Genomic DNA, 21,686 nt, shown 5'->3' with positions numbered 1-21,686 from the left:
GCAAGCGCCAACCTCAGAACTTTTCTGCCGCCTATCTGATCACCTGCTCAGGACATTTGCTCGCTAGATTAATTGTGTACCTGGTTCAGATAAGTACCCCATTGGGGTTTGTCTTTTCTTAAAATTTTGGCTGCTGTTTGTATTTTGGTGATTTCATGTCATCTAGGAAGGGCAAGTGTCAGTGTTAAAGGCATATTCCACAAAAGGACTCCCACGACTTCGGTTTGTTCTACCTAGGCCCAGACCATGACTGTACCACTTGAGCCATCTGCATGTCCTTTGTTCCCAAAACCCTTTGGGAGCCATCTAGCTTCCCTTAAGCTTTATTGAGAGAATCTGCACCTTCAGAATTTAGCACATGAGATGGAGGCCTTCAGACAACACACAGTCAAACAAGGCCAAAAAATCTCGTCCTGATCTTCCTGCTGCTGCTCCTCTTCCAAGTTTCTCTTCCAAGGCTGATGTAGGCCCGGAGATTTCCTGGAATCAGTAGATGTCCCTTTGGTGGGTACTATGGTAGATGCCCCAAATGACCCTACCAGCATATCCACAAGGGATTCACAGGGGTCAGATGCAGGCAAAAAGGGGGAACCATGGAGTCACCCAAATTACTGTGCAGGAGGATGTGCTTACAGACATTGTGTAATGCAGGCTGACATCGGGCCCAGCCACCATGTTCATCGTGTTTCACTGCTGCAGTCATTACACTTGGGTTATCCTGCCGTCAGGTGGTCCCGCAGTCAGCCAGAGTTCCAAAGTCTTGGTCTGGCATCGGTTGCTGTCGCTTCTTCCCTGACGTCAGCGCGCCAGGAGTATATAATATGCAGCCGATGCCATTTTCTTCAGTCTTTCTTGCCGCGCGGTGCCCAAAGCAAAAGCAGTTCGCAAGTGCCGGCCGACTCCTGAGATTTTCGAAGTCGAATTTCAGAACCAAAGTCTTCAGTAAAGCTAAGTACCCCATTGGGGAAACTTTTTCTTGCCTCAGACCAATGTCAGTAAAAGTTAATAATTGCATTTCTTGTGGGAAGCAAATACCTCATAAGGATTTTCTTTCTTACTGTATTCCATGCCTAGGCCCAGACCACGACGTCACTAGTTGTCGGTTTTGTGCTAGATTTAACAAACAAACTATTAAACGTCGGTTTGATTTCGCTCATCATTATTTTGGCCGAAGGTTCAATTATACCATGCCGTCGGAGCAACCGACGACCGGAATACACAAAAAACGCAAAGACAAAGATAAGGACAGGCATCCGAGGTCCAAAACCTACGATGAAGCCTCTTCTAGGCCAGTCGCCGGCTCGCTGGTTCTCAGTGAGGTGCTTTCGCAGCCCTTGACACCTGCTACCTCATAGCCACAGGCCGCCTCCGACTCCCACGTGGAGATTACTAGGCCTCTGGAAACTCGAGGTATTGGGCTTATGGAAATTAACCCCTCAGATGGGTCCGGAGCCGCTGAGCAGGCATCTGCTTCTGAGGGTGTTTTCAGACCTTCACAGATTACCATCAAAACTACAACCAAGTCTAAAACTCCATTAAAGACAAAGAAACAAGTACAGCATTCACCTGGACAGGCCTCCATGCCTAAAAAACAGATGCTCAAAATGGCCGAAGACCTAATTACTCTGATCAGGGGTTCCCATCCCCCTCCTGATAAAAGGCCTAGGCAGGATACAGACTATGATTCCTTTGACCAGGTTTCCATTTCTTCTGATTCCTCTTCAGACCAGGGATACTCTTTACCCCCCTATGAGGACTCTGATGCTGAAGAATCAATCCCTTCAGCCTCTCTTCCTGAGGATTACTCTTTTGGGGAAACTTTGCATACCATGAAGGGAGCATTTCCATTGGGAGAGCCAGGATTATTCAGAATCCAAGAAAAGGCTCAGAGATTTTCTTTTATTGCCTCAACACAGGCCCCTTGCTATTCCGCCTGTATTGGATATTGTGGATGATGTGTTCTCCGAATCCAGTTTAACCCCTGATTCTTTGCCTCCAGCACCAGTCAAGCCAGATAGGTACTACAGAGTCCCTGACTCTCACAAATTTCTTTATAAAAACCCTGCTGCTGACCCAGAAACTATTTCCCAGGGTCCCAAAGGGATAAAGGCTTCCACTGCTAAAAATCCAGTTCCCTCTGACAGGGATTCTAGAGCATTAGACAGATGGGAGAAGAAAGTTTACACTTCTGCAACTTTAGCAGTAAGGGCTTTAAATTGCAGTTCCACATGCTTAAATACCAACAATATTTGATGTCTCTGTTAAAACAGAAAATGCTTACAAGCTCAGAAAGTCCTGATTATAAGGAAATGCAGGATTTATTGCATGCAGCTGAACAAGTGGGAAAACATACTCTACAATTTGGTTTTGATTCTTTAGAGGCTTCTTGTAGAGCTACAGTTACAGGATCTGTGATTCAAAGGCATGCTTGGTTAAAAGAACAAGGTTTACCTGATCATGTTAAGGCAAAATTATTGACTGCTCCTTTACAGCATGATATCTTGTTTGGTGTTAAGGCAGAAGAGGTACCAAAGAAAATGGAGGATAAGGCAAAATCTATGCAAACAGTGAAGGATTTCTTACAGGTACAGCCACCTCGATTTAGCAGAAATTGGCATTCAAAAAATTGGTCCTTTCCAGTGTCAGACAGGCCACAAAGAGGCAGATACAGACACCCAAGAGGCAGATCTCAGCCCCAAGGCTCTTACAGACCACGTCACTGGGGTGCTTCAACCCAAAAAGGAGGAGAAGACAAGTCACAACCTTATAGGAAACCGTCTCAGTGACTTCCCCCTTCAGAGGCCAAGCACTTACCTTTTGGTCGCTCCCTTAGGGGGAAAACTAGCACTTTTTCACAAAATTGGCATATGATCTCCCAAGACAAATGGGTTCTGAATATTGTGTCTCAAGGTTACAGTTTCCACTTTCACACTTTACCAAGGCCAAAAGGAATGCCAGACCTGCCACAAAATCAATGGGCAGAGGCACAAAAACAAATTACAGCTCTCATGGACATAGGAGCTATTCAAAAAGTGTCACAACAGGAACAAGGACAAGGATTTTACTCGAGACTTTTCTTGGTCCCCAGAAAGAACAAAGTCTGGAGACCCATACTGGACCAATCTACTCTAAATACTTACCTGGAGGTTCCGAAATTCAAAATGTTGACACTACAGCAGCTTCTTCCCATGCTGGGCAAGAAGGCTTGGCTTGTTACCTTGGACCTCAAAGAGGCATACCTGCATGTCCCAATCAGACAAAATTGCAGAAGATACCTCAGATTTATAGCAGGTTCAATGCATTACCAATTCTCTCTACTGCCCTTTGGCTTATCTACTGCACCCAGGGTCTTCACAAAATGCCTGGCACCAGTAATTGCATTTTGCAGACAAAAAGGAATTCAAATATATCCCTATTTGGACGACTGTCTTATTCAAGCAGAGAGCAAGGACATTCTTGTAAAGCATCTGGCGTTTGTAAAAAGATTGCTAATTTGCCTAGGGTACACAGTAAACGTAAAGAAGTCCAAACAAATGCCTTCACTAGAGATAATATTCCTGGGTGCCAGCTTAAATACAATGGCCCAGATGGCTTATCTCACGCCAGACAAGCAAAGACAACTGACTCAGTACTTTCAGTTGATGGCAACAAAAACCTAACTCCCTGCAAGAAAAATTCTGCAGTCCTTGGGGTTCATGGTGTCCTGCATATTACTAATACCATATGTCAGACTGCATATGAGGAAACAACAATGGTACCTAAAAAGTATTTGGACTCAACACTGTCACAGTTTGGAAACGGTAATAACACTTATTCCCTGCCTACAACAGGAGTTTCGATGGTGGGCACAGGCATGTCACCAAAACAAGGGACAGCCTTTCACTTTACCCACAGCCAGGCAGACACTAACAACAGATGCTTCGGATTACGCCTGGGGAGCACACATGGCAGTAAAATGTATTCAGGGCAAGTGGCTCACAGACCAAATGCATCTTCACATCAATCAAAAAGAGATGCTAGCTGTACAAAATGCCCTAACAGCTTTCAAGGACCTTCTGCATCCAGGACAACTATTAGTAAAGATGGACAACACCACAGTTATGTGGTACATAAACAAGCAAGGGGGCACTCATTCCTGTCCCCTCTGCAGACAAGCCATGACTTTGTGGAACACAGCACTGACCTATCAAGTTCATCTGCAAGCACAATTCCTGCCAGCAAAGAAAAATACTCTGGCAGATGATTTAAGCAGAAACATCATGGATCCTTACGAGTGGAAATTAAATCCACAGGTATTCAGCATGATAACACAAAAATGGGGGTGCTCAGACATAGATCTTTTTGCCTTCCCTCAGAACTGCCAACTACAGAAATTCTGCACATGGATTTACCACTCACAAGCCTGGAAAGTGGATGCTCTCTCGTTCAGCTGGAAAACCTTGAAAGTTTATGCCTTCCCACCGCTGCCTCTCCTTTCAAAGGTACTCCTAAAAGCCAGACAAGAAAGGCCAAAAATGATCCTGATTGCCCCAGACTGGCCACGCTAGCACTGGTACCCAATCTTAAAGAATTTGGCTCAAGGCCCAGCATGGATTTTACCTCAAATTCCTCAACTTCTGACTCAACAAAACAATCAGATCCTGCACAGCCAGCTCAAAACCTTAAACCTGGCTGCATGGCAGATTGCTTAGCCAAGCAACCAACACCTCTCTCTAAAGCTGTTATGGATGTTATTTTGGAGGCCAGGAGGCCCAGCACCAGGAAATCCTATTCAGAAAAGTGGAAGAGATTCTGCGCCTGGAACCAGGCTCACAGCTTTGACCATCTTGTTCCAAATATTCCGCAGATATTACAATACCTAACTGAGATGCTGGACAAGGGCCTATCCTTTTCATCCATTAAGAGCCATGCTTCTGCCATCTCGGCTCATTACAACACGGATCCTCCTATTTTCTCTCACCCGTTATTAAAACAGTACCTCAGAGGGGCTAAAAACATAAGACCACCCTGGAGAGCACCAACACCAACTTGGGACCTCAATTTTGTCTTGGAAAAACTAACTTTACCTCCTTTTGAGCCAGACAATACAGCAGAATTAAAATATGTGTCGTGGAAAACTGCTGTGCTTCTGGCAATAACCTCAGCACGAAGAGTCTCAAGAGTTACTGGCACTAATGGCAGTGGAACCTTTCATCATTTTTCATCAGGACAGGGTTTCTTTAAGAACAAACCCTACATTTATGCCAAAGGTGGTATCCAGTGTGGCTCTTAACCAAACTATTCACTTGCCAACATTTTATCCAAATCCCCAGAATAAAGGGGAAAGACTTCTGCATTCATTGGACATACACAGGCAGTTACACTTCTACTTGGACAAAACAAAAGCTTTCAGGAAAACTGAGCAATTGTTTGTTGCATATGCTGCAGGATCACAGGGAAAGGCCATTTCAAAACAGACCATTTCAAAGTGGATAGGACACTGTATCTGTTTCTGCTACACACAGCATGGAAAAACTGTACCTAGCAACATTAGGCCACATTCCACCAGGGCAACAGCCACTTCAACTGCCTACCTTAGAGGAGTACCTACCAAGGATATTTTGGAAGCTGCAACTTGGAGTTCAGTGCACACCTTTACCAAGCATTACCACTTACCTCTTTGCACCAAATCCAGAGCTGGCTTTGCCACTGCAGTGCTGCAGGGCCTCATAGCCACCCCGAATCCTTTATAGACCCAGCCACCCAACCTCGGCTTTGGGATTCAACCCAAGTGTAATGACTGCAGCAGTGAAACACGATGAACATACTATAGTTTTGTACCTACCATAAATGTAGATGTTTGAGTGTATTCACTGCTGCAGTCCAGGTTACCCTCCCTCCATCCCCTCTTTCTTAGCTGGGACTTTCTACCCTATACAAACCTATGTGGTGTATTTGCTTGCAACTGAAGGTATTGTTTTTATTTTGATGTATATTTTACTAGCAATGTGTATTGCCTATCTATTTGGGGGCACCTGACATCTGGGGCAAGAAAAACTGAAGAAAATGGCGTCTGCTGCATCTTGTATACCCCTAGCGCACTGACATCAGGGAAGAAGCGACAGCAGCCTGACGCCGGACCAAGACTTTGGAACTCTGGCCGACTGCGGGGACCACCTGATGACAGGATAACCCAAGTGTAATGACTGCAGCAGTGAATACACTCGAACATCTACATTTATGGTAGGTACAAAACTGTACTTTCCATCATATGGAAGTTCCTAAGAAGAAAAAACAAAATGTGTTGCTCTAGCTGCACAGGATCAAGCTCCATATTGGCAGGCCATTTCCCAAGACCTGTTCGATGCTTTCATGGCACTGCTTCAGCCTTCGGCTATGTTTGTCCATCTTTCTGCCTTTTCACCCTCTACCCCTTTTAAGAGGATGTCTGCAGAGTCTGCCTTCAGATGAGGAGGAATCATCAGGAGGTGAGTCCTTGACTTATTCTACTCAAATATCTTCCCCTCTGGGTTATGCCTCACCAGAAGAGGAATGTAATGGTACGGATTCCCCTGGGGAGGCTATTGCCTTTGGGAAAACTGTTTTAAAAATATTTTTTCAAATGGGACTGCTGCCAAGTGTCAGACATACAGAAAATGTATTATGACCTCCTTCAGATGGATTATCCATCCCCTTCTGTCATTCTGCTTGTTCTTCCACCTTTCTTGGATGCCTTTACAGCTGCATCTAAATGCCGGGACACACAGCCTCCTGCTGCCAACCACCCTGACAGATTTTACAAGGTGCCTGAGGACTCAGAATTACTCTTAAAAGCCCCTTCTGCAGATCCAGCTACCATATTGGTCTCCGCTGATAAGGCATTAAAATTATTGCCCTCCTCCTTACTGCCCTCTGATAAGGAGACCAAAGTCATGGAGAGACTGGGGAAAAAGTTTATACCTCTGCTACTTTGGCTTTCAGGGCAATTAATTATCAAACCCATATGGCCAAGTACTCCCTAGCTTTCTTTTTATAGAAACAGGAAAGCTCCTTTCGGAGCTCCCTGACTCACTCACCAAGGCTAAGTTGTCCTCTCTCCTTAACTCTTCTGCCCAGGTTACAAGGCACTCCATCAAATGCTGTTATGATGCTGCAGATGCTTCAGCCTAGGCAGTGGCTTCTGGTTTGGTCCTGAGAAGTTATTCCTAGCTCAGGTTGCAACCCTTACCTGATGATTTCAAGGCCAAAATGATGGATGCCCCTCTGGATAATAAAGCCTTATTTGGTAGCTTGGCTGCAGACTTGTTTAAATCACTACAAGAGAAAGGCAGGGAGCTCCAGGATCTTAAGCTAATCCTCATCTCTCCTGTCTCCAGGTTCCAGAGGAATTACCCAGCTAAGACCACGTTTATTAGGAAACCAGTTTTGCCTTCTTTCCTCCAAAGGTAAAAAAGGCCCCAGGAAACAAACTACTTCAAAGTCTACTCCTTCCACACCCTCTCAGAAACAGCCCTTTCAGCCCCAGTCCAAACCTGGTAGCCTGTGACTACCTGCCGCCAGGGCCATCCACTCCTCTGTCTCTTCATCTCTGTCTGTCTACTTGCTTGGAACCTGATAACCCAGAACTCTTGGGTCCTCATCATTATCCAACAAGTATACTTCATGATTTGGGAAACTCTCCCCTCCTTCAGGGGCATTCCACAACCACCAAAAGAACAATTGGATCTTTTTCCTTGGGTCATATCTGCTCTTTGCTCTCAAGGGACAATTTAGGAGGTCCCCTCCTTTCAACTAAGAAAAGGATGCTACTCCAGGATGTTTTTGGTCCCCAGGAAGGATGGCCCCTCGAGGCCCATTTTGGACCTTTCCCATTTAAATACTTTTTCGAAAGCCCCCAGCTTTTAGATGCTGACTTGACTCACCCTTCTTCCCCCTTATACTTCCTCAAACCTTTATGGCGTCATCAGATATCAAAGATGTCTACCTTCACATCCCCTTTCACCTCCGGTTCAGGAAATATCTGTGGTTTTCTGTTGCTTCCTCACATTTTCAGTTCTGTGCTTTGCCCTTTGGTTTGTCTACGGCACCGATGTTCTTCACAAAATGCTTGGCTCCTTTCATAGCTTACTGCAGACTTCAGGGTATACAGATTTTCCTTACAAAGATGATCTGCTCATCCTGGCCCAGTCTTCAGATCTTCTTCAAAAGGATCTCTCCTTCACAATTTCTCTTCTGGAGAATTTCGGCTTCACAGTAAACTATCAGAAGTCCTCTCTGACCCCTTCACAAGACCACATTTTTCTTGGCTGCAGGATACAAATCGGCAGGATGCTAGCCTCTCTGCCCACAGAGAAGGTCCTGTTCCTTCATATCTCCAGGGCCTGTTACCCTTGCAATCCCTGACTGCCCGGAATTTCCTACATCTCCAAGGGTTCATGGCATCCACGATCTCCATGCTCCCCTTGGCCACGTTGCACATGAGGAAAATTCAGTGGTATCTAAGGACAGTTTGGATGCAACACTCACATCCCCAAGGCTTGTTATTCGACTCCTACCTAGTTTAAAAAAGGAGTTAGATTGGTGTATCCTTCAGGTTTCAGGGACTCCAGGTCTATCACTACAATCATCCCATCCCTTCCCACTCAATAGCTGTATATGGATGCCTCAGACACAGGATGGTCGTGAATTGTACAATCTTGGAAGGTCAGAGATGTATGGTATACTACCCAGACAAAGGACCACATCTACATAAAAGAGATGAGGGCCCTGATTTTTGCCCTTCAAGTCTTCAAACCTGTGCTTTCACCAGAGGTACTAAGGTGATTCACAGACAACACCACAGTCGTCTGGTACGTCAACAAACAGGGGGGGTGAAGTCTTACTTCCTGTGCAGACTATCCTTACATGCCTGGGAAGATAGCCTTACAAACTTAAGTCTGTCTTCAGGCTTTTACCTTCCTTCAGCAAAGAATGTAGTGGCAGACACGTTAAGCAGGTCCATGACTCAATCTCATGAATGGCTGTTACACGGGGATGTGTTTCTGGACCTGGTCTATCGATGGGGGCACACCTCAGATAGATTTCTTTGCTTTCCCTATGAACAGACAACTTCCCAAATTTTGTGCCAGAGTTCCACATCCCTTGACATGGAAGGTGGACACTATCTTTCTCTTGCAAGGGGATGTTTCTGTATGCATCCCCCTTCCCATTTCTCCAAAAGGTCCTACTGAAGATTCAGCATGATCAACCCAAAATCTTGTTGGTGCCTTCCCTTTTGGCTAAGACAGCATTGGTTTCCCCCTACTTCTGCATTTAGCCAAGGGCAGTGGCCACAAGTTACCCCACAGGATGGACCTACTTGCACAGGACAAAGGAACTCTAGTACAGCCACAGCTGTCAACTCTAAACCTGTCCCTGTGGGTCATAGGGTTTTAATTCCCTTCAGACACCATTTCTCAGAGGACATACTTCAAGTTCTGCAGGAGGCCAGAAAACTAACGTTTCCAAATGGAAGAGGTTTTCAATCTGGAGCATCAAAAAGGATTACCAACCATTGTTAGTGGATGTCCTGGTGGTTTTGTCCTATCTGTGTGAATTGATGGAGTGGGCTCTTATTCTTCTGTGAAAGCCCACCTCTCGGCTGTCTTGTCTTCCTCTGTCACCTCCTTTAGCCTCTAGGTTGGAAGTTAAACTGTTCCTAAAAGGCTTCCTTCACATCAGACCACCAAGGAAGTCAGTGGATCTCAATTTTGTTTTGGAGAAACTTACTCTGGCTCCATTTGAGCCAGCAAGTTCCCCTTCCCTGCAACATTGCACTTGGAAAACTGTTCTGCTAGTCGCCATTATTTCATCCAGAAAGGTCTCTGAATTGCAGGCCCTAATGTCTAATCCCCCCTTCACAGTCTTCCACAGGGACAAGGTATCTCTGCATGCTAATCCCTTCTTTATGCCCAAGGTAGCAAATGAATTGTCCCTCAATCAGTCTGCCAGCCTTCCTACCAATCCTCCGGTGAGATGATTCTGCACACTTTGGACATTCACAGGTAACTCAGATACTCCCTGGATAAAACAAAACCTATCCATAAATCTGAATGCATGTTTGTTTCTTATTACCCAAGGGCCCTGGGTCAGCTGGTTTCCAAGCAAACTGTCTCCTTTTGGATTTCTAAACCTATTATTCAGCCAATGGAAAGAGCCTTTCTTCTCTGGTGAGGACACACTCTACTAGGGCAGTATCCTCCTCTGGAGCTTTCTTTAAAGGCTTGGACACTTGTTCTGTCTTGAAGGCAGCTATACCTGGTCATCTGTTCATACACTCACTAAGCATTATAAACTAGATGTAATCTCTACGTCCAGGGCTGGATTTGCCAGGGCTGTTCTACATGGCTTTATAGAAAATGCTTCTGGTCCTCCACCAAATCCTTCCTTTGCATAAGGTTTGGCATGCTTCCTCATGTGAGGCATACTGCAGCATATGAAAAGGACATAGAATAGTTGTGTAAAATCTTACCATAACCATAGATGACTTCTCTTCTGTATGCTGCAGTATTACTTACCCCCCCCCCCCCGCATTCCCCTGATGCTTGCCTGTTTCCCTGGTGGCATGTTTTCTTACCTAAGCCTGGGCTGGTGCTTGGTGGCATTCACTTCTGATGTTGGTGTGTGCTGACGTTCACTTTATACCCGACGTCTCTTTATGACCAACTTATGTAGGATGATATGCGGAGTCGGACGTACCTTACAGTAGCATTAAGGGTTTTGTATACTGGCTGGACGTACGGGTCAGCCAGAAGTGAACTCCCTCATATGTTGAATACTGCAGCACATAGAGGAGAAGGACATCTATAGTTATGGTAACATTTTACACAACTATTCTTTCTAGATTCTGAAAATGTGTATTTTGATTTTCAGCCGAGTCTTTTCCTAAAAACATAAACAGCAAACTTTAACTCCTTTTGACACTAACTTAAAATACTTTTTTGCCAAACGTTACTTGTTTTCATTGCATTTTTTTTTCAGAAAAAAATGAGTCAGTGCAGTGTTCACTGCAAAGCTGAGTACTGAATTTCAATTTTCTGAGGATTGCAGTTAATTTACCTAATTATAGAAAACACGAGTTGAGTAGCACAAATCACCATAGAGAAAACTTGTCCGGGATTGTTCTAACTGATGTGCATTTTATTTCTCTCTCTTTCAGGGTTCATTACAATGACTCCTCAGCTTTTCATTAACTACAAGCTGAAGTCTGTAGCCCACCTCCCATGGAGGATGCTAACGTACAAAGCACTGAACACTTTCATTGATGATCTTTTTGCATTTGTAATCAGAATGCCTATGATGTACAGAATAGGCTGCCTTAGAGATGGTAAGTTAGAAAGTAGAACATTGCACTAAATATTGCATCACACAATATCATTCGGAGGAAAAAAAATTAAGGCATGTTTTATACCACTTGTTTTTCCAAACTTTCATTGATACTTTTTGACATGTAGAAGTTAGTAATTCAACATTTTGTACTTTAATAGGCTTCCAACTATCATTAATAATTTTCCTTTGATTGTTTTTATATTGTTTACATTGTTTATATTGTTTACTGAACTGGTTTGTGTAAATATTTTATATTTTTGTTTAATTAGTTATTGCATAAACTCCAGTAAGGATTTATGCACTTACTGTTGCTGTTTTACTTAATGTCCCACTTACTTGCTTGTCTTTTGTCATTTACAAACTAGTATTTTATAGTCCTAGAGGATTATGATCAGTTATTTGATCATAACCGCATTACTATTTGTTTGAGACATTTTGCATTGGAGGTGAATCTCATTATTCATGTTGAGAATACATGGTTAAAGGTTACAATTGGATATCCAATTATACTTAGTACATACGTGGAGGTCTGTCTGCTCCATGTACTTCTGGTTACAGGGAAAAAGTGGAAAGTGTTCAGTAAAACCATTAGTGAGCATTATCAGCCAGACAGTATCAGAACACCAGTCTTCTTAATTGTTTAATTTTTGTGGATGGGGCAAAAGCTCAAACTTAGGCAAAGTTTTTAAATAGTCCTCTAATTAACTTAGTGTTAATAAAACACATTTTGCATCAATATGAGTTTCTGAATGAGACTTCCAAGATGGCTTCACACTGAACACCTAAATTTCAGGTCTTCCGCTGTGAAAGCAGAAACTGAGAAATAACAGCCATTGAAATTGTCATTTTTGGGTAAAATGCAGGTACTGGCTAGTAAGTAGACTGTCTGTATGCAAGCAAAGAAGTTTAGAGAACCAGTACAAAAATCCACCAGAAAAGGTGAAAAGAAAACACTGGCTGAGAAGAATTCTGGTAGTCAGTGAAAAGCAGTTCTTTAGTTTTGGTACAAGAAGTAGCTTTCACTGATGTAGAGGAAAAATAAATCAGATGTTCTCAGAGGTGATTAAGTAAATGAAATTGAAAGAATATATCAATTCATTATAACAAAACACTGGAAAAATAGAAGCTTTAAGTAGCTATTCAGATGAACTGATAAAACTGCAAAAAAAAAAAAAAAAAATTCAGAGTTTGAAATGAAAAGGCTGGCTGAGCATGAGGCTTCTCAACAAGAACACTGTCAAAAATAATGTAAGACAGCACACAGAGAAAACCTGAGATTTTCTGTTGTACCAGATAAATTAAATGTATTAATTTTATGAAAGCAGAAATAGGCACCTGGACAGGTATTCACCACATGATTTGTTAACTGAAACAACACATTGAGTGCTTGCACCAAACCTGGCTATGAGAAAGTAACCAAGACCTATATTAATAAAGATGGAGTCATACCAGCAGAAAGAGCTGATCCTGACAAAACTGTGCAGAAGGGAAAAATATTACAATTGGTGGCAGCAGTGTCTCTAGAAAATGATTAATCACTGTACACCAAGCAGAAGAAAAGCAACTTTATCCCAGCAGTCACAGAATGTTGATAGGCAGGTGTGTGATATTCAACCTATTGTATTCAGCCGTCTTCAGAACATTCTCCTGGATGGTCAGACATTTTTGGACCTACTGTATCCAGCTGTCTTCAGAACATTTTTCCTGGATGGTCAGACATTTTTGGAAGCAGAACAGGCTACGGAGGATATAATAAAGTTTATCCAACAAAAAGTGAGACAGCAAAGAGAAGGGGGCTGTACTTCTCATTCTTTTGACAATAAAGCTGATAGACTGTGCTGGTAAGACTTTGCCAGAAAAACATTTTCTAATGTTCCAAAGGAAGATTCTTAAGAGACAGAAGAACACAGGAGTTTGACTATAAGAATCAGAAGTACCTTGGACTTGGACTACAGTTCGAGTGTGTTGGGAGATGGAGATGAACAGGATGAGGACCAGCAGTACTGAAATTAGTGAATAAATGGGAGACTGTAAAGCATCCATTACATTTTTAAAATATAGCTTTGCATGAAAGTGGCAGAGAAAGGCTGGACTTGTTAAATTTGTGAGTGGACTGTAAAGCATGTATCCCATTTTGTCATTAATGTTTAGATGGACACTAAAATGAACAAAATAGCTGCAAATAAAACATTTTTTGTTCTTATTAGTATTTATATGAAGTATTTTGTGATATAAATTACATGTCGTTTTGCGACTATATGTGTTAAAGATATCATAGTATGAAGCATTTTTTTAGTTGTAATAGATTTAGGCTTTACAGTACAACAAGAGAAGAAGAGCTGGCCAATAGCAAGATTAAGTGAATATTGTATGATATTGGGTGATATGGCGGGGTGTAAAAGTGCATTTATTATACTATATGTAGAATTAATATAATTTCTCTTATTTTTTACATGGGTGGGTGTCTAGATTAAGCCATAAACAAGTGTTTTTTGTAAGTATGTAGATTTGAAAGGTACGGCAAAATGATGAAAGCCATGAAAAATGCGAAGTTCCTCTCATATGCTAAGATATTAACTTGTTTAGTTTTTGTATTGGCATGTATTCTCAGTGGGAGTCAAGAAGTCTGCAGCTGAAGGCAGTTGGACTTTTTTTTCTGAGTGAAATTTACAAAGATTCCATCATGCATTCACAGAGATGTTAGCTAATTTGTTTTTCTCATTGCTGACTACTTTTGCATGGAGATGAGCTGTTTGCAGGTGCAAGCAATTGTTGAGAGTTCTAAGCACTCTGCTGCGAGAAATGCAAAATTTAAAGAAACAATGGCAGCTATTTCAGTGAAAAATAAAGTTGGAAATTATGGAAAGTGAATAAGAAGACAGTAGCATACATATCAGTCTGAATACTTGAATGCATGTTATAGAACAGTGTATAAAAGACAGACAGTATTTATTTTCTTTTCCTTAGTGATAAAAGTTAATGTTTATAAAAGCATACAAGCTGTTTTTCACATCTGGGAGGGGTGTAGATGCCAGTCAGTGTAAGAGGAAACAGTATGTAATGTACTTTAGCATGGTAACCTTAATTTTAGGTTGGGTAAGCCCTGTTTGTTCAGGTGTCAGTCTGGAAAAGTTGCTTCTGACTGGAGAGTTAATCTTAACTTTTTGAAGATGTACATACTTTTATATGTTTGTTCTAAGTTAACAGAGGATGGGGTGTTCCGAAAATGTGTTTTTTGACAGTTTTCATTAAAGCAATAAGTTTTGAAAAATTTAGTTAAAATGGAGATTAGAAGAAGCAACTGTATAAAAATATCAGTCTGCCAAACATTAGTGTGTGTGCATGTAAGACAAAAGTTGAAAATATATATTCAAAAAGCTTGCATGTATTAGGTGGGAACAATAGCTTTGTATCATAATGGCTACACTATTCATATTCTCCTGGAATGGAAATGGCCTTACAAATAATAGGCAAAAGGGAAAGAGAATTGAATTATATTAAAAAAAATTGCAGAGTAAAATAGCAATTCTACGGGGAATGCGTTTGCAAAAAAAAATGACCATGTGAATTGGACAAAGAAAGTATTTCTGGGTGGATATTCAACAAAATGACAAAGGAAAGGGGGGGGGGAGTAATAATAATACTGATTGCAAGAGAGACTCCAGTAGTTATAGAAGAGGGATAAGACAAGAATGGTAAATGTGTGATACTAAGGCGGTATTGACAAGGGTTGAGGATTATAATGGCATGTGTATTTACTTTCCTCCAAAAACTGCTATTTTGTATTATAAAAATATGTTTGGGAAATCTACTTTTCAGCAGGGAGTATTGCTTTTAGGTGGGGACTGGAACTTGATTTGCATTAGTGGGGATGTATCAGTGGAGCTAGAAGGAAAAATATAACAAAAGAGGATAGATTTCTAAAGAAATGTATGAAAGTATTTGGTATGAAAAACATGAATTCCGTAGTAGAACTCTTACAGAATACATTTTATTCCCTAAGGTATAACAACTAAATTGGACTGGGTAGAAGTTATATTTCACAGGAATATGTGCATTTTGATTGAAGGCTTTGAAGCAAATTGAATAACTGTTTCAGATCATGCAAAGATAAAAATGCAGAATAATGAAGTAAAAATGAGACACTGCCACTTTTCCCACGTACCTGTTAGAGAGAGTAATTTATGGAATGCGTACAGGAAACTATTCGAGAGCAACTAGAGACCATAGAAATTTCTTCAGAAGTGATATCTAGAGAATGGGATAAATGAAAATGGAGTTTAAAAATAGGGTAGACATAAGAGAAAGATGTATGGTTAAGAAGGAATAGGAATTATTTAGAGGGCTGACAGAGGTTAAATTATCGCAGACTAAGGGAACTCTCACAGAACAAGAGGAGGAGCAACTACAGAGTGCTGAAGATAAAATAGAGTATTTGAATAATATGCATGAATTTAGGAAGACACCAGCAGCAACTATTATTGATAACTCCAGAGCACAAAACATTTAAGAATGACTTAGTAGAAAACGTTATCGCCAGACTTAGGGAGCCTGTAACAAGAAAAATAGCCAGAGAATCCTGTAGAAGTATTACAGATATTTCGGCAATTTTGTGAAAATTGCTACAAAGCAGAGAAATCTGGAAATCGAGAAAGAGTACAAATGGAAATATTTATGGAAAACTTAATTATGCCAAGATTAGAGGCAGATGAGGTTCAACAACTAATAGTTAAGATAGGAGAACATCAGATAAAAATTTTGTCGTGTAATCAATCTACAGCAAAGTCTCCAGGAACAGATGGTATTTCTTTGGAAGCTAGGAGAGATGAACATGATAATGACCTGGAAGATTTTGTTTAACAGTATTTTAAAAGGAAATCCATCTTGGAAGAAAGCTGTGGTGGCTGTATTACTCTAAGATGATAGACCCATTAGACCCAGCTTCATATTAGACTTATTTTAATTTTAAACCATCATAATACAATGTTTGTCTACAGTAGCTAAAAGAATGGCAAAGGTTTGCCAAAATTCATAAATATGGATCAGTGTGGTTTTGTGGAGGGGAGGCAAACATTTACAACATTAATAGAACAATGATGATCCAGAGGAAATAAGAATGTAAGAAAATACCACTGTTGTTGATGTGACCTTTATGCAGAGAAAGCATTCAACTGAGTAAATTGGGATTTTCAGTTAGCCAATGAAGTATTTGCATTACCTGATACAATAGTAAGGTTAATTAGGGGGATATATGAAGGATCGCAAGAATTAAAGTGAGAGGGTTCCCGTTTGATAAGTTATGTTTAAGCAGAGTAACCAGAGAGGAGTGTCTTGTTTCTCCTTTGTAATTTACTCTATATTAGGAGCCACTGCAAAAAAAAGTAAGACTCAGAAATTCAAGGTTATAATCCATATGGTAATCAAGAAAAGTTGGCTTTATTTGCAGGTATTGTTTTGCACCTTATAAAGATATCTCAGTGCTGCGGAACTTTTTGAGACCATTTCAAATCTTTTAAGGATTTAAAACTAATGAAGATAAAACAAAATGGCAGTATCTGTAAAATACGTACCAGGATATGAATTGGTTCAACAGTAGGTTCCTGGTTCGATTCTCTGCTTGGGTACCTTCTGTAGAGAGCCTGCATGCCCTGTCTGTATTCACATGGGTTTCCTTCAGGTGCTCTTATTTCCTTCCACATTCCAAAAACATATGCAGTAGGTGGATTGGACACATTAAATTGGCCATAGGTGTGAGTGTGTGGTGGGGAAAAACTACCACGGCAAGGTTAGCCACCCAGCAGTGTAAACCTTGGCTCTAGATATTTTCCACTGTTGAAGTGACACCCCAACCCCTTGTGCAGAAAATGGGAAAAGGGGTTGTGGATGGATGGATATGAACTGGTTCAGCAATAACCATATTTAAGGGGACACAAAGTATTTAGGAAAGTGCTTCTATTCCAGTCTTGCAGTATTCTACTTGTGGGTTTACCCTTCTTCCTCTCCAGTTTGTCCAGCCATGTCTCCAAAGATTTTCAGTCCCTCTTGGTGCATCATACATCTGACATGGCTGCTGGAACTTGGGCCATAAAAATGGCTGCATGCACCAGCCCTCAGAACTTTTCAGCTGCCAGTTGTACGCCAGGTGCTTCTGCTTCTCGCAGATGTCAGATCGAAAAAGAATTCAGTTAAGTACCCCATTAGGGATTCTTTCAGTCCTACTTGTTGATAATTATAGTCTGTTAATGTTGATGTCATCCGGTAAGGGCAAGTGCGGTCGGCAGATTTCCCACAAAGAAACGCATGGCCAGTGTCTCTTTTGTCTAGGCAGAGAACACTACCACGTGAACTACGTCATTTGCTGATAGTTTGTCCCTAAGACCGTAAGCAGGCCTTACACTTGTATTTAGAGAATCAGCCCATGAAACAAATAGCATTAGGAATGAATGCCACACCCAACGCCCTGTCTGAGCCGCCTAGGAACCAGGAAGAGGGTCAAGTCCTCATGGCCTACTTCATCTGCCGCGTCTCTGTCTGCCATTCCTCAGTCTGTAGCTGATGTCAGCGTGACTGAGGATCTGGCATCCGCAGGTATAGATAAAGCAGGTACCTCTGAAGAAGCTGCACAATCTTGTGCGGACGACACGTTCACAGACGATTTACCTGCGCCTGCCTTAAATGCCAGGGGTGGACCTGCATTCACTCGGGGCTCACCAGATGCCACCTCCACCATTCCAACAATTGACCCTATCCCTATTCCTAGCCAGACACCGGCAAAACCTTTAAAGAAAAAACAAAAAAACAAGACACCTCACTCCAGCCTCTGAAAGCATGCCAGATTGGCAGGCCTTCAGCCAGAGTTTGTTCAGTGCTTTCATGCCCCTTAGGCCTTGTGCAGAACCCTCTGCCACTGCTCCTCCCCTCCTTAGTCCCAGACCTCCAACCCAGGAAAAAGAGGGTAGATCAGCCTGAAGAAGAGGAATTGTCTGATTTCTCTGAGGACTCTCTCTTACTCCTCCCAGATCTCATCCCCCCTGGGATATGATCTGTGGAGGAGGGCTCTGTTGAACCTGACTCCCCTGTAGAGGAATCTTACCTTTGGGGAAACTATTAATAAAAGGAAAGACCACTTTAAGTGGCAATCTTCGAATATGTCTGATGTACAGAAAAGGTTTTATGACCTTATTCAAGTGGAGTCTCCCAGTTCTCCTGCTATTCCTCCTATTCAGCCCGCATTCTTGGATGCTTTTGCCTCAGCCTCCACTAGCCCGGACTCCCAACCTCCGGCCCCTTGAAGAGCAGACAGACTCCATAAAGTCCTGCTGATCCAGACGCTATTTCCATCTCTACAGACAGGGCCTCCAAACTCCTGCCTACCACTACTATCCTCCCTGCTGATAAAGACAGCAAGACTATGGAGAGGTTGGGAAAGAAAATTTATACTTCTGCCACCCTCTCATTTAGAGCCATCAACTACCAAACTCATATGACCAAATACTTCTTAGCTCTGCTAGACAAAGCCACTAAAGATTTAGATACATCCCTGACTGTGCAGCCAAGGCCTGTCTTCACTGATAGCAGTTATCTCAAGTGTATAGACACTTGCCTTTGATGCAGCTATGATGCAGCTGAAGTTTCAGCCAGGTCAGCTGCATCCGTTTCAGTACTAAGGAGGTACTCATGGCTGCGACTACAGCCTCTCCCTGATGACTTCATGGCCAAGCTCCTTGATGCACTTTTGGATCACTCAGCACTTTTTAGTGCAAAAGTGGCTGACCAAATCCTTACAACAGAAAGGAAAAGAATTACAGGACTTAAAACATATCCTGGTTACGCCTTTTCCCAAGATCCAGAGGAACTACCTGGCAAAGACCCAATTTATCAGGAAATCCTCCAGGCCTGCAGCTCCTCGATCTAGAAGAACCCCTAGAAGACAACCTCCTCAGACTAGGCCATCTCAGTCTTCCAGCCAAAGACCCCCCCCTTTCCTGATAGGGCAGGTAGTGTCTGACTGCCTGCCAAAATTTCTGCCCCCATCCCCCCATCCATTTCCCCTTCTGCCCATCTCTCTCACTGTCTCCCTGCGTGGTCACGCATTACCACAGACAAATGGGTTCTGTCCAGCATAAGGACGGCTACTTCATGTCCTGGATCACACCTCCATCAAGACTCTGCATACCACAGCCTCCCCCCAGTCAACTACCCCTCCGCCATCAGGTTTTGCAAACCCTGCTACTTCAGGGCACCATAGAACCAGTTCCCACACAAGCAAAAAGAAAAGGATTCTACTCCAGAATCTTTTTTGTACCCAGAAAAGAAGGGCCATGGAGGCCAGTTCTAGACCTCTCATGCCTCATCCCCTTCCTAAAAGTCCCTAATTTCAGGATGCTCACCCTACCTACTCTCTTTCCACTCATCCTTCCACAGGGTTTCATGGCAACCCTGGACATAAAGGATGCTTACCTTCACATACCTATAAAGCCTACCTTCAGGAAATACCCGAGATTCCTGGCAGGCTCATCTCACTTTCAGTTCTGTGCTTTGCCCTTTGGGCTTTCTGCTGCACCCAGAATGTTTATGAAATGCCTAGCTCCAGTCATCGCCTACTGCAAGGAAGAGGGAATCCAGTTATTCCCTTACCTAGACGACCTCCTAATCCAGGCAAAAGACAAGGAAACTCTTCTCCGCCACCGTTGGGACCTTCTGGTTATTCTGCAGTCTCTCGAGTTCATGACCAACTTCCTAAAATCCCACCTCAACCCCACACAGGATATTGTCTTCCTGGGTTGCAGGATCAGGACAGACAAGTTAAAAATCCAAAAGTAATCCGCCACTCCTATACTGTAACCACACTAGAGCACTTTCGTCCGCTTACAATGAAAGAACAGCTTCAGACATTTAAAACAACAACATCCAAAACTTAAATAGTTCAAGATTGATGACATCATTCACCCTCCCACTTTTATGTTAAAAAGCAAAAAGTTTAACTTTGTTTACCCAAATTGTTACACAAGTTCCTTCATTGTAAGCAGGCAAAAGCACTCTAGTGTGGTTACAGCATAGGAGTGGCGGATTACTTTTGGATTTTTACCTTGTTTGTCGTGGTTGCTTCATTTTCTAGTTTTTCTGTGTTTTTGGCAACGATCAGGATACACCTCATGAAGGCCTTTCTTCCAACAGAAAAGGTGTTATCCCTCCAAAACCACCTTCTTACTGCTCTACAATCAACAAAACTGACTGCAAGACAATTCCTGAGGCTTCTAGGTTACATGGCAGCTACCATTCCCATGTTGCCCCTAGTAAGGATGCACATGAGGAAACATCAGTGGTACCTCCGGTCGGTGTGGACCCAACACTCCCACCCTCTAGAGTTCAGGATCCCGTTGCTCCCCTGCTTGCATCAGGAACTGAGATGGTGGTTGGCTCAGGTAGGCCAAAACCCAGGCCTGCCTCTGCAAACACGCTCTCCCTCCCAGACTATGTAACACCGATGCCACAGACCTGGCCTAGGGATCGACCCTGGAAAAAGGAAAGTACAAGGTTTGTGGCCCGACAAACATAAACAAGATCACATAAACGTGAGAGAAATCAGAGCCATCCTCCTTGCTCTACAAGCCTTCTAGCCCTACCTAGAGCAGGGCCCTCTAAAGATATTCAAAGACAACACCACAGTCCTGTGGTATCTCAACAAGCAGGGAGGGACCAAATCCTACCTTCTATGCAGACTAGCTCTGCGGGCATTGGAACTGGCTACCTCACAGGAGATCACCTTCCAGGCAGGCTACAATCCCATCTCTGCACAACTCCCAGGCAGATTATCTAAGCAGAACTATTTCAAACAACCATGAATGGATGCTGCAACAAGATGTTTTCCTGACTATGGTCCACAGGTGGGGTATTCCACAGATAGACCTGTTCACCTTCTCCATAAACAGGCAGCTTCCTGGCTACTGCACCAGGACACCAGACCCCAAGGCATTAGCAACAGATGCCTTCTCGATAACCTGGAAGGGGAAATTCCTGTATGCATTCCCCCCTTCCCATTGATACAAAGGGCTCGCCTAAAATCTTGCTGGTGACTCCCTACTGGCCAAGACAGTACTGGTTCCCTCTTCTCCTTCACCTGTCCAAGGGCAGTCACCACAAGTTACCTCCTTCAGTGGACCTGCTCACACAGAGCAAGGAGACTGAATGCACCGACAGTGGCAGTCCATGCACCTCACCCTGTGGCTGATAGGATTCTGATCCCCTTCAGACACCTGTATAATGAGGACATGATCACTGTCCTGCCGGAGGCCAGGAAACCCAACACAAGGAAATCCTATCTCTCTAAATTTAAGAGC

The 21,686-nt window shown here is 42.8% G+C and overlaps 1 protein-coding gene across 4 annotated transcripts in view; it reads left to right on the top strand.

The window, feature by feature from the left end:
* CLPTM1 (CLPTM1 regulator of GABA type A receptor forward trafficking) overlaps positions 1 to 21,686 on the top strand; it is a 1,743,979-nt gene that overhangs the window by 1,471,093 nt on the left and 251,200 nt on the right. For all 4 annotated transcript variants that reach the window (XM_044078057.1, XM_044077978.1, XM_044078148.1 and 1 more), the window contains one exon: positions 11,177 to 11,344. In XM_044078057.1, coding sequence (XP_043933992.1) covers positions 11,177 to 11,344 — 168 coding nt within the window. The remainder of the gene's footprint in view (positions 1 to 11,176; positions 11,345 to 21,686) is intronic.

The sequence above is a fragment of the Protopterus annectens genome, chromosome 1.part0 (assembly GCF_019279795.1).
Source record: "Protopterus annectens isolate FY-2018-M chromosome 1.part0, PAN1.0, whole genome shotgun sequence".
Classification (NCBI taxonomy): Eukaryota; Metazoa; Chordata; order Ceratodontiformes; family Protopteridae; genus Protopterus; species Protopterus annectens.
The sequence above is the reverse complement of the archived record's forward strand: the minus strand, read 5'-3'. Positions and strand labels throughout refer to the sequence as shown.